Below are 13,409 nucleotides of genomic sequence, written 5' to 3'. Positions count from 1 at the left end.
TCTACACAGGTTTTATATCACAGCGTCGTCCTCCTTGTCATTCAACTATTGATGATTAAGTTGGTCGTCTAACTAGCTCATCGATGAATCATCAGTCGACGTTCGCGGACAGGATCAATTACTATTCACTTTTACTCCTTACACCAATAATAATCCCCTACTAAGAACCATAGAAACAAGAAGACCATTTGAAATCACACACACACACACACACACACACACACACACACACACACATATATATATATATATATCGTGGCCATTCACGGGGGCGTGTAGGATAACACCCATATATATACCTATGGATGCTCACGTGCACCTGGATCACTTTCGGATGCCTCGCATGCACTCATATATTTATATAGTAGTGATATCCTGCTCAACCATCCATTCGCGACTGAGTAGTCAGGAAGCTCGGAAGCGATCTAAACGCCCCGAGTGCATTCACTTTGGGACACATGGATTACTTCATATATATATCTATATATATATAATCCAAATGTAGCCTTTGGTCCAATTAATCTTAAAGATGGATGGCCTAGTCTCACAGACTAACCGCTAGGTAAATCCGAAAGTACAAGTAATTCATTGCCCAATAATCAATCTCATTTGAGGAAAATGGACTGTAATGCATTGTAACTAGGATTCAAATAGTAGGTGCTTGGGAAACTACTTAATGTCTTGTCATTGCACATGACCCAGGATTCTTTATGTATTTTTGTATTCAAGGTTTTTTTTTTCTTTCAGGCCAGTATAGTAGTTAGTGCATAAAGTATTGCCAACTTGAGGTATATATGGAGTTCGAATATGCCTCCTTCATGCGTCAGTCATTATTCTAAAGATTAGTAGTCATCCGTAATTTACTTTCTCCGTGTTATCTTTGGGATGAATTGATGAAGATGTTGAGACGAGCGTAATCATCTTTTACCAACTTATATTTAGGATTTTTAAGCACATCATATCATATAGGAAGACATGATTGAAATTTCATTCAAAGTTTTCCGCATTATGTATAAAAAATTATTATTCTTCCTAAGATAGAATTCCTAAGATCGAATTCTATCGTCAGTTTATATTCCTCGGTAGAATGGTTCGGAAAATTGATTTTCATAATCAATAAACATTGATAACTACGTGACTGTAAACTAATTTATGAAATGAATGAAAAATTAATATTTAAAATTATTCAAATAATAATAAAAGCTTAATCTATTATTATTGGATAAAAATATTAGCTAACATAAGAACTAATTCATAAAAACGAATACTCATCAAAATAAATTGAGAAATCAATTAGTCATTATATTAATCATTAATTATTTAATTTAATTACTGATTAAATTACTTAATCAAGTAATTAAATTAATGTGTCATAGAGATTAATTAGTGATTAATTAATTAATTGACTAAGTGGTTAATCAATTAAATTCATGTGTAGACCGCGCCAGAGAAGATTGATTGGTTTAATTAATTAAATCAATTAATAGCCCTTTAATATACCCTTTCAAATTCTATATATCGTCTTTTTTTTCAAACTGACCTCTTTCACAAAATCTAGAGACAAGATGATCTAGAAAGGAGATATCATAATCATCAGTGCTATTATTTCAAATATTCAATAGAATTGAATAAATTATTATTTACGACTTAAACTCCTCTTAATCAACTGGAGATTTCTTTCTTAAAAAAAAAAAAAAAGATAAATCTCACCTTTTATACTTCCTAAACACCAAAAAGCTGTCACAAAAACACTTTCTTTTTAAAAATAATAGTAGCACGCATCCTCCCAAAAGAATTTTCCATTTTATTAGAATTATCAAAAAGAAAATACTCAGTTTTCATTAATCTCACCCATTTTTATTATCCAAATTATCCCACTTACTCCGAATGAAGCTACGAATCATACTTATTATCAACAGCGGAGCCCGGTACAGTGGTACCTAGGCTTTAACCGGGGGTCCACTAGAAAGTTATTATAATTTTTTTATAAATGCAATTATTTTCCATATAAGTTTTTCTATTTGTGTAGGATAGCTCAGGTATATTTTTTAATTATTTAGCCTTAGAATTTTTTAGACTGGACTGACAAAAATTCTTGGCTCCACCGTTGATTGTTATAATTTCCTAATAATCAATATTGATTTGAGTTATCTTCACGAGGATGTCTAATTAGTTGGAGATATATTTGTTACAACTAGATATGATCCATTTATAACGGGCATATGTCCTTCGAAATTTTTTTTTTTCATCTTCTAATCATTTGACAATCAACTTATCTTATAATTTATCTCTCTTTATATAATTTAAAAATAAATTATAAAAAATATCTAAATAAATATATCATCTTTGAGTACTACCATATTAATTTGAGTTAATAAGATCTCACATACAAATATGTTATAACGGTTTCAAATTTTAGTTAGTTATATTGTAATAATTATGATTTATAATTGTTATAATATGATATTGATAAGTGTGGACTTGAGTTGAATAAGATTTTACATGTGCGCATATTATAATAGTTATCATTAAGTATTATTATGATATGCTATTGATTATGTTTATTTTAATTATAAGATTCATATAATCTGAAAACGGATAATGAACACTTGAGCATAATTATCTATAATATTTATATCAGTTAGATTATAGTTGCTGCCATGTGTATTAATTATTGATGCGAGGACCATCTACCATGAATCAATTTATGTCAAAAAAACTTCAAAATTAAGATATTTAGTAACATTAAATCTTGATAAAGGACAATAGTGTTAGATTGTCAACTAATATTAAATTTTTGATAAATATTTAACGAATAGATCCATTAAATTATTATGTTAATATTAGAAAATGAAAAAATAATTAAGACAATAAAAATAAAATGGATGCTATTTAGATGTTTAAATTTTGATAAATATTTAATGAATAGATTCATTATACTAAAACTAGAATACATTGTAAAATCTAATTGTAATGTTTCAACAAGCACATGTTCAGAACTCAAATATAATATTAAATATATAAAAATTCATGTCGTAAGATCGAACTCTAATGTATGCTATTTTGATAATTATATCAAAATAGGGTACAACTCACCACACATTAGCTGTTATATGATATGATATTGATCTCCTCCGTGTTGGCATTGGGACGAGTTGACGGAGGTGCTGGGGGTGAACGTATTCGTCTTTTGCCACAATGATATGATATTGATGATTAATTTTTTATTTCTGCCTAAAGAGAAATTGAAAAAGGAAGAAAACAAAGAATAATAACATATAAGCAAACAAACCCTAAAGTGAATTGACTAATGTCGACTCAAAATTCAATCATACATAATCAACTAATTGGACAACCCAAAGAAAAACAAACAAAAAACAAACAATACTGACACTTTAAGATACAGCAAGAATAATCTAGTAAATATTATTATAATCCTTTGAGAAGCCATTGGACGCCATATGTGCTCTTGCAAATAAAAAAAAAACGCAAAAAAACAAAACACTATTGTCTACTCTTCTTCTTGCCTTAAGAAAAGGCCTTAGCAACAAACCTTACCTCACAATTATCAATAATTTAAAAAGGTGAGTCACAGTGTCTCTGAAAATAAAAGGTTAGGTATTGCTTTAATTCCCTGTTGCAGATTAAATGTCAATATTATAGAACAAGATAGGAGAATCTTAGAATAAACTAGTGATGTAATGATGGTTGTGTGAGATGTTCTCCCTTCATTGATGAATGGCTCTATCAATCAAAACTCATCGAGCATTAATCAGTAACAAGATGATCCACAACCAGAGAAAAGATCGGGTTCATTACAGTTCTTTTGTTAGCAAAAGGTCATTGCAGTTCTTGTACCTAGAAGTTTCCTCAAAGTCAAGATCAGATACATCAAAAAAAAAAAAAAAAAAAAAAAAAATCCAATTCATGAAGTAAATAAAATATTTCAGAAAAAAACAGTTGTTGATAACAAGTACTGACTTCCAACTTTGATAGCCTCAAAGAACATATAAGAATTCAATCCCTAAAGATCTCATATCAAAACAGAGTTAATATATTAACAGGCCCATTGAAAGAAGAGAAAAAAACAGATGAAATAACATCTGACCAAAGTAAGGACAGATGAGGACTTGGCTAAGCATTCAAACAACACAAGCTACCTTTTTAAATAGATGCTTAAATCAGTAAAGGCATAGCAAATTGCAAAGAAATAAAAAGTTTGCAGGTTAATAGATGGGAGCACTACATGTGCATGACATAGGATAATGATCAACCAAATAGGTACAAACACAAAGGATAAGAAAGGTAAATAGTTTAGTGATTGAGTAGGAACTAAGAAAAGACAGAGTGCAAACCTTTTTTCATAACCAGTTGAATAAGTGGAGCAAAGAGACATGTCATGTTTGTGAGGGTCCTACCATGCACCTTTTTTTTCTTATTTTTCATTCCTTGGTTGCCCTAGTTTATCCTAGATAATACCCTAAGCTTAGATATGAAGTTATCTTTTTCCTCTCTAAGAAGAGTGCATGACAATTTATAGTTCTCTTGTTATTTAGTTGCACGAGTCTTAAGAAAGAAAAATAAGACAATCTCAAATTCTTTAACTGTTTCATATCCATTTTGTAACAAAAAGAATACAAAGAAGAAAACAGAGGCAAGAGATGAGAAGCGTAATTTCTGACAGAATTTGTACGTGTAAGAATGTTCAAAACGGTCCTGCAGAATTTCTCATGCTTATGTTTAGACTGTTCCGCATTGTCCGCCGGAGTCCCATTCCCATGGTACCCTTTTGCATCATCGTGACAAATTCACCGTAGTCAATACGACCATCCTGCAACATCAAATCACTTTCTGTTAGGGTTTGTGTGGAGACTTGGATTCTGAAGCATATGTCCCAACACTTTTCTGTGAAATGTGACATGAGGGAAGCATCATTCCATGCTCAAGCAAAGAGGAAGCCGAGAATAGATTCTTATGAGTTTCTAAACAAAAGTGGAAAGGAGAAGAAAATAAGAAACTCTTTCTAATGCTTTGGAGTAGCTGTACATGTGACAATGCCTCAGTTTTCTTAAGATAATAAAAACATTTAGAATAGCTGACGATTACATAGTAGAACATGAAGAACAATTGTCTAGTTACAAAAGCTAAATTATCTTACTGATTGCTATCTTATCAGAAACAAATATGAGGTTATATACATTTGAACTTCACAGCTTGTGGTTTGGGTAAACAACACCAGAGAAAACAATACAAAGTTATCACAATTAATACTAAAAAATAGCAACTAGAATTTGTTAAGTATGAGGATGCGTATCTCTGATGAAGACAGGAAATCGTATTTTTCTTTCTATAAATTTATAAGGAATAGGGAATCTGGGTCAATAAAATTGTATATAGCTCAGAATATATTACTCACATTATCTTGATCCACTTCTTTAATAATGTCTTCAAGGAAAGCATCAGTCATATTGTGCTCTTCACAAGCTTGCTGAAGTTCATCAACTGTGATATAACCACTTCCATCCTTGTCAAAATATGAAAAAGCTGCCACTAGATGTTCCTCGCGTTCTAATTTGTTGAGATGTACTGTTGCAGCAATAAATTCACCATAGTCGATGGTACCACTGTTGTCCACATCAGCCTAAATGTATTTTAAAATGTCAAAGGAAGCACGAAAACTTGGTTCTTTTAATCTACAAGCACTAATCTTCATATATCAAAAGGTATGTTCAAAAAGAATGTACTCAACATTAACAAACTATTTCAAGGAATGAAGTGCTTCTTAAACATTTATGGACAGAGCCATTAAAGCATCCCTTGATCAATGTAATTAAGTAATTATCAGATTCGGCTATTCCTTTCTAGGAATGTTATCTTACTGCTTCCATAAGATCACGAATCTCTGTATCCTTCAAAGTAGAACCATATCTTCGCAAACCTGCTTTAAGCTCATCAAAGGTAATTGACCCACTGTTGTCTGTGTCCATTGCCTTGAACATCTCTCTTAATCCAGCAATTTCCTCCTCGGAGAGGCTTTCAGCTATAACCTAATAGAAGATAAAGAATTAATTTCACAATCTAAAATTATTAGACTCGTTGCACAGCATCCATCAAATATTCAAAATAAAAATAGAAACTCTTGCTCTTTTTTCCAGATGGTAGAGTATGTATCCACCTAGTGTACTTCCTTAGATATAATAGCAAAAAAATTGTAGTTATGATTTATAACACCACAATAACAACATCTAAGAGGGATAATTGTTTGACCATTATTATTATTGAATTCTCCAATATAAAAGTGTTCAAGAAGATGCAAATCAATCTTCACAATGTGGCATATGGCCTACAGTTAAAAGAGGAACAACATCTCTTTCATATTGTCAATAGGATTTATAAGTCAGGCCAAATGTCAAGATGGATTAGCAGGATGTTCTCTTTAGTCTCATATTGGTGAGAAATAGATTACCACGAGTAATTGGAATGAAAAAAGGATTAATCATTTTGGATGTACAGATTCCTAGCCTCATTGCAAGTGGTAGCCAAGAGCCCTTGAATTTTTTTACTAATGTGAAAATAATATTTGAATAATCCAGCAATGTCCAAATAGAGCAAACTTCTAGGAGAACAGCAATAGACTTCATCCTGATTAACAAAGGTCGGAAAGATGTTAGGCTATGAACTCACTCTCAAAGCCATCTTCTTTAATTTATTCATAGCGGAGAATTGTTTGAGGCGAGAAAGAACTGCTGGATCAAGAGCTCGGTCAGGGGCAACTCCACGATCACAAATCCAGGGATGACCTGACCATACAAAGACAGTAAACAGAAAACCAAGATAACATTCATTTAATTGAAATTTGAGTGGATGATCAAATCCAATAGATAAATCTATGACTAATCAACTAAGTCTTGATTCTTACAAGCACAAGCCTTTAACACTTTTTTTTACTCCTAAACCAAACTTTTGTTACTCCCTAGACAAGAAATTAAGACCTCCAGCCTGTAAATGAAAAAAAAAAAACCTGCAATCAATTTTTGGGATGCCTAGTTCTCAACAAAAACACTATATAGTATTTCCTATGTTCTGTGAAAACCACTCAAAGCTGAAAAAAAAAGACAATCAAGTTTATGCATGTAAAAAAAAGTTTCAGATGCCAAAGGTTAATAATATATGATAAGTGGATATTCAGTCTAAGAACTAGCAATGCATTCATCTTTACAAGTACACTGATGAAAGATCATTCACAGTGCATTTAGCTATATGTTATTTTCCTCTAACCAACATGATTGAAACATTCCTCATCTTGGCTTCTTATCCCATGAGCCTATAGTTAAGGGCTAGCAGCCACTGGCATTGAGCAGCTAATCACAAAAAACATTGGAATCATCATGTTTCTAGTGTTCCAAATTTTGAATAAAACAAAATGGTTATCTTTCAAACCACCAGTGGCCAATTAAATTGCAATTCTCCAAATAAAAAAAGAAAACAAAAATGAACTGAGGCAAAACACAAATGACAATTAAATCGTATCAAGATAGAATCTCCGCTAATCCTCTCATACAAAAAATTGCTAACCAAATCACTGAATAAAAGGACAAAAACTAAGACCAAACTGTGTATTTAAAATTCCTCCACCATTCCAAAAAAAAAAAGAAATACTTGACAATTGAACTAAGTGTATCAATAAGAATCATTAGTTATTTTGTAGTTGACAAAAGGGTTCACATACATAGTACTTCATAGGCTGTCAAACGTTCTGAAGGTTTAGAACATAACATCTTCCTTATGAGATCTTTGGCACTTTCTGAGATAAATGGCCATGGATCTGATTTAAAATCAATGACTCCCTTCAAAATTGCATCAAAAATTCCTTGCTGTGTTTCTGGAATCAAAATTAAAAGTTTTTGAAATTTTCCATGTTAATTTTTTATTTAAACAAAATGCAAAGATATTGACACCATACCTGCCCAGAAAGGAGGCACACCACTCAATAGAATGTATAATATAACCCCAGCAGTCCAAACATCAGCTTCTGCTCCATAATACTTGCAAAGTACTTCAGGAGCAACATAGTATGGGCTTCCAACCACATCAGTAAAAGTTTGACCTGAATGAATTACAGAAACCACATTATGTCTCTCCAAGTTAAAAGAAACAGAAGTCAGTTTGCATAGAAAGTAGTGGACAAACGAAACAAAATAGCACTATCAAAACTCTGAAGCACATTATAGTAACATTAGAGCATGAATCAGAGACTAGTTTTCAAATTCCGGAAATGTAGTAGGTAGCCTGTATGACAGTATGAGTATGAGTCGGTCAGCTTACCTGATGGCATGAAGAGCTATGGCAATCATTTTATCCAAAAATTAGTAGGATTGAGCAAAAATGTTTTGTAACATTTAATGCTTATATTCTAATTGTATTTTAATTAGAGAATGTAAAATCAAGTCAGGTTCTTCATCCCTCATATGCATCGCAAATGATTGTAATGATTAAATAAATTAGGCAAATTTCTTCACAGGCATACTTAAGTTTCATTCTTCCCAAATCATGCATCCAAATTAATTTTTCCCCAATCCAACAATTTTTTTTTTACAAACCAAATTAACCCTGGTGCAATGATTAGGGATAAAAACAAAGTAGGGTGTCTGATCTAACAAAATAGAAACTTAGGTGCCTCCATTGCAAAAACTGCCAAACTTAGGTGCCACAAATGGGAAATATGCCCTAAATCAGCCCTGGCTTATAGAAATTAGTTTTCTAATTTTCTCTAAATTTTTTTGGCTCAAACTTAATCATTTTTCACAAAGAAACAAATGCAAATTCACGAGGATGAGAATTATACATAGAAATTATTTTTTAGTTGAAATGCATTAAAAAGGCTCATCAATGTGTTTCTGGGCCATACGTATACAAAATTTTGCCTAAAGGACCTTGATTGTCATACGCTCGTAAAAAATAACATATCATATCTCAATCTTCGCTCCTAGAACTCTTAAGAAACAAAAACCACTTTGATGGTCCTACATTTGTCAAAAAATATAAATGATTGCATATTTCTACTCCATAGACTTCAAGCAACCTTTATGTGCTCTCATTTTAATCATATAAGCAGTGTAGGTTTTGGAGTCATCAAGGTAAACAATGTAAGGCCATCAAGGTGTTTTTCAATAAATAAATAATAAAGTTTGATAGAACTACACTTGTAAAAGCAAAAAAAGGAAACCATACTTTTGCTCTTGGGGCTCTCAAAAACTTAAGTTTGCTTTCAAATCTTACGTGTGAACAATGTAGGGGCATTAAGGTACTTTTGCAAAACCACATTAATGATTTAGCATCCATAGAACAATTCTCGTATTAGAATATGGCATTGAAATATACACGATACAATTCCATTTGAGATATTAAAGGACCAATGTATCCCCAAAACTTAGGAGAGCAAGCTTGAAGCAACAGTAAGATTTCCCTTTAATGGTTTCAACAAGGCCATTTCTTAGATTGACCATTTTGATACATGTCAAAAATGATATCCTCCAAAACCTTAGATTGACACAAACTTAGTCTTCATTCTCATAGACACCAGCAATAATAAAGTAAATATGCAACCATATGGAGCAAGCCCTTCTATATTAACATTTAAAACTAAGAATTGAATAGCTCCCTTGTGATTAATTATGGGCAATGGGACTTCATTGCTCATAATCACTGTAATGGTTCTAGAAACATCTATAGTCATTTACATATATTCAAAGATGTTTGAAAGGAAATCTTTATACTGACCTAATTTACTTCATTATACAACTTCTGTAGCAGTAAGCCATACAAGAATATCTAATCTGGAAATCCCATATGCCTAGATAAGTGAGATGTACCAAACTAGGAAGTCATTAATCTATGTTATAAACATCTTCCATAAAAGAAGCAACGTAAACATAACAATGCATAAACTAGAACAAAATAAAGAGCCACCTATGTTTAAGATTATGAACTAACTACATAAAGACATAATTTTCAAAATTGTGAAATAATGAAGCCATCTTGATCTTCCAACCCATGTCTTGATACAATCTACTTTATTGCAAATTCTCTTTATAGTGAAAAAAAGTATTAAATGCATTGGCTTCTTGTTTATTTGACTGAGATGTTTGCCCAATCAACGTAGTCTCACAATGTCACAACCTCATAAAGATTGACAAGGAATGACGAGAGCATGTACTGGCAATATATTTTGAGAAAATAATAATAATTGAGAGGGTAGTAAATAATTATTTTGAGAAAAGAAAATTAAGAATCAATGCAAATCAAGTCTCTCATCCAAGCATTTGGAAACTACACAAGTTGGGAGCTTATTATGCTCTTACCTGGCTTGAAAAACACAGAAAGCCCAAAATCAATGGCCTTGAGAGAGAAATCGTCGTCCTTATTAACCAACAAGAAATTTTCTGGCTTCAGGTCTCGGTGGATAACTCCGAGCGAGTGACAAGCCTCCACGACTTCGACAATGATCCGGATGAGTTCAGCTGCCTTTCGCTCGCTGTAATGTCCCCTCTCGATGATCCGATCGAAGAGCTCCCCGCCGGAACACAGCTCCATCACAATGTGAACGTACATCTGGTCCTCGTACGCGCCCTTGATGGTGACAATGTTCTTGTGCCCGGCCAGGTGGTGCATGATCTGGATCTCCCGCCGCACGTCCTCCACGTCCTCCTTTGAGATCAGCTTCCGCTTGGCGATGGTCTTGCAGGCGTACCGGACCCCAGTGGCGATCTCGGTGCAAAGGTATGTGGTTCCGAACTGCCCCTGCCCTAGCTTCCGCCCCACCACGTAGCGTTCCTTTAGGTTGGGTGTCTTGTGGCGGAGCACGGAGTTGGAGCCGGGGTCGGAACCCCGCCACGTGGCTAAGGCAGGGGCAGCGGCGACTGAGGCGACGTCGTGATTCTTCGACGAGTGCTTATTGGGCGTCTCGTCGTCGAGGGAACCGTCGTCCGAGCGCTGCTGGCGCTTGGACGCCGGCATCCTGAGCGCGGAGAAGCTATTCCGGAGGAACCTGCTCCCAATCGATCCCCGGCAAGAATTGCCCATCGAAATCTACCAAGAAGATCGCCAGCGATTCAAGCGAAAGCAGGCAGCTTTCGACGGCTTCAAGGTCCCTGGATTCGGAGAGGCGACCGAGATTTGCAGGAGGAGAAGACAAGGAGCAGAATTTCCAACACGATTGACTGCGAGAAGAGGAACAAAACAATAAAAATCGAGTTTTTTTAAGCGATTAAATGAACTGGTCACGGGACGAAGAGGCAGTTGGAAAGAGAGGGATCAAAAGAAGGAAGGCCGGGAGGAAGCTGCGAGCCGAGCTTCGCGGATTAAAAAGAAGCGGAAATTTTTAACATGCCCCAACAATTAATCGTTTTTTCGAAATACACCTTCATATTGAAAATTTTGGGATTTTTATTTTACTCTCAAATATTATTATAATATCTATTTTACCATTTTAAAATATCATCCCAGAAATTGATAATAAAATAAAATAATAATAACATAAAAATAATTAAGGCCATTTTAAATCTACCTGATTGTAAAAGATGATTCGCATCCTTTGATAATAATGTTGAAATTATTTTAAATTTATAAAGAGAATGTAGGAGGTAGTAGTATTTAATGTTATAAAATAAAGTTTCTAAAATGCATTCAGATAAATTTTCTAAAAAGTTAAAGTGGTAATAATAAATTTTCAGTTTAGATAGTGATCTAAGATGCATTCAAATAAGACATCAGTCATCACTATAATATCTTTAGTATATACTTGCAGTTAGAAAATCATTACTCTCATAAATATCAATCATTATACCTGATAAAAACCAACAAAGTTGATATATAGACTCAGATTTAATAATCTAATTGAGATTCCATTCAGTACTCCAAAATCCAAACCTCATCACAACTTTTTGGTCAAAAGGTTTGTGCAATTGTACTCAAATAGCTTCATAGCGCCACATGAAGAGAACAAAAGGTAACTAGCAGATGTCAACTTGTCAACGTTGTAGCTGAGAATAATAGATAATACAAGTCATTAATCATCATTTCTATTAGTAAAACATAGCAAAAAAGAAACTAGAAGTGTAGGAAAATCTAAGATTAGTCTACCTTTTTTTTTCATAGACCATAGGTGAGCTTCAGTTTGAGGTTGGCACAGAAGTATGTGACGGCCGACGAGTCGATACAAGAGAAGACAATTGGATTCTACAAGACTACATTTGTTGAAAATGTTACAATATTTGCTCATTTTCAATTGTAGAAAAAATATTCTTCTCAATATTATAACTAGACTGTCATTCATTCATTCATCTCTCATTCTATTACGTAAATCAGTCTTCACAATCTTCATTGCAGAAAAAGCTTGTTCAATGGAAGCAGTTGCAACTAGTAAAACTAATGTCAACTCTATCATACGATAAACCAATGGAAAAATCAAATGTATTTCAATTTCAACCAATTTTTGAGCAAAAATTCTCAAGTCGTCAATTGAAGAAAAGTGAAGATCATCCCGTAAATTATAAAAGTAACTTATAAGTTGTTATTCCAAAAATAAATAATCAGTACCAAAGAAGTCCTCGAGATAAAAATCAGTAAGGTTGATGAGTTTGTGAAAATTAAATTGAGAGAAAGAACTTCTTCGATGAAGACATGATATGCAACTAAATAATTTCATACTAACTTCTGAAAAATGATTATTCATCTCTTATATAATTAAATCAACAACCTAACATTCAAATTTGCAACCATAATAACATTAATAATCAGTGAAATCTCTTTAACAAAAAAAAGATTTTTAGAAATAATACCTAACAAAAAATCTCCACATGATAAGGATGAAAATTGGTGATGAGTTGCCCTCTACGCCTGCCATGACCATGAGTTAGCATATTGTCCTCCATATCAAGTATTGGAATCATATTCAATTTACAAATGTGTTAACTTGTTCCAAAATTATCTATCATCCATCTTCCCTAAAGTCTTGTAGTCGACATTTCACACTTCTAATCAAGGACATGACTTGAACAATATTTTGATCCCCTTGTTGTAAGGAAAGTGATAACTATTTGTAACTCCCAATATATACTTCATCAAATGTAATACAAAAACAAATTGATAAATCTCCATATTCTCAATTAAACCTACGCCAACACTTTTATTCGTAGAATAAGAGGTGTCATCAGGTACATTTTCTAACACTTTTATCACTAAAGACCACATAGAGCATAGATGAAGTAATATTAAGTAGTGTGATCCCCAATGAGTATCCCCAGGTCTTACTAAACTAGTTTCTTGATTTTTTTTTATTTTCCACTAGTAATTTCTCCACTTTCCAATTCAGTAATTATCTTATCATGCTGAATCTTTCTAAGTTGATC

General features: G+C 33.2%; 1 protein-coding gene across 1 annotated transcript; it reads right to left on the bottom strand.

Annotated features, from left to right (window-relative positions):
- Positions 1 to 4,596: 4,596 nt before the first annotated feature.
- On the bottom strand, positions 4,597 to 11,329 carry LOC121996793 (calcium-dependent protein kinase 26-like). Its single transcript, XM_042550910.1, has 7 exons — positions 10,362 to 11,329; positions 7,964 to 8,107; positions 7,730 to 7,882; positions 6,685 to 6,800; positions 5,880 to 6,047; positions 5,417 to 5,641; positions 4,597 to 4,831 (listed from the first exon to the last, which is right to left on the bottom strand). The coding sequence occupies exons 1-7, from the start codon at positions 11,080 to 11,082 to the stop codon at positions 4,706 to 4,708; spliced, it is 1,653 nt and encodes a 550-aa protein (XP_042406844.1). The 5' UTR covers positions 11,083 to 11,329; the 3' UTR covers positions 4,597 to 4,705.
- Positions 11,330 to 13,409: the final 2,080 nt, after the last annotated feature.

This window comes from Zingiber officinale, chromosome 6A (genome assembly GCF_018446385.1).
Source record: "Zingiber officinale cultivar Zhangliang chromosome 6A, Zo_v1.1, whole genome shotgun sequence".
NCBI classification, from domain to species: Eukaryota; Viridiplantae; Streptophyta; class Magnoliopsida; order Zingiberales; family Zingiberaceae; genus Zingiber; species Zingiber officinale.
Note: the sequence above shows the minus strand (reverse complement) of the source record. Positions and strands in the feature narration are given on the sequence as shown.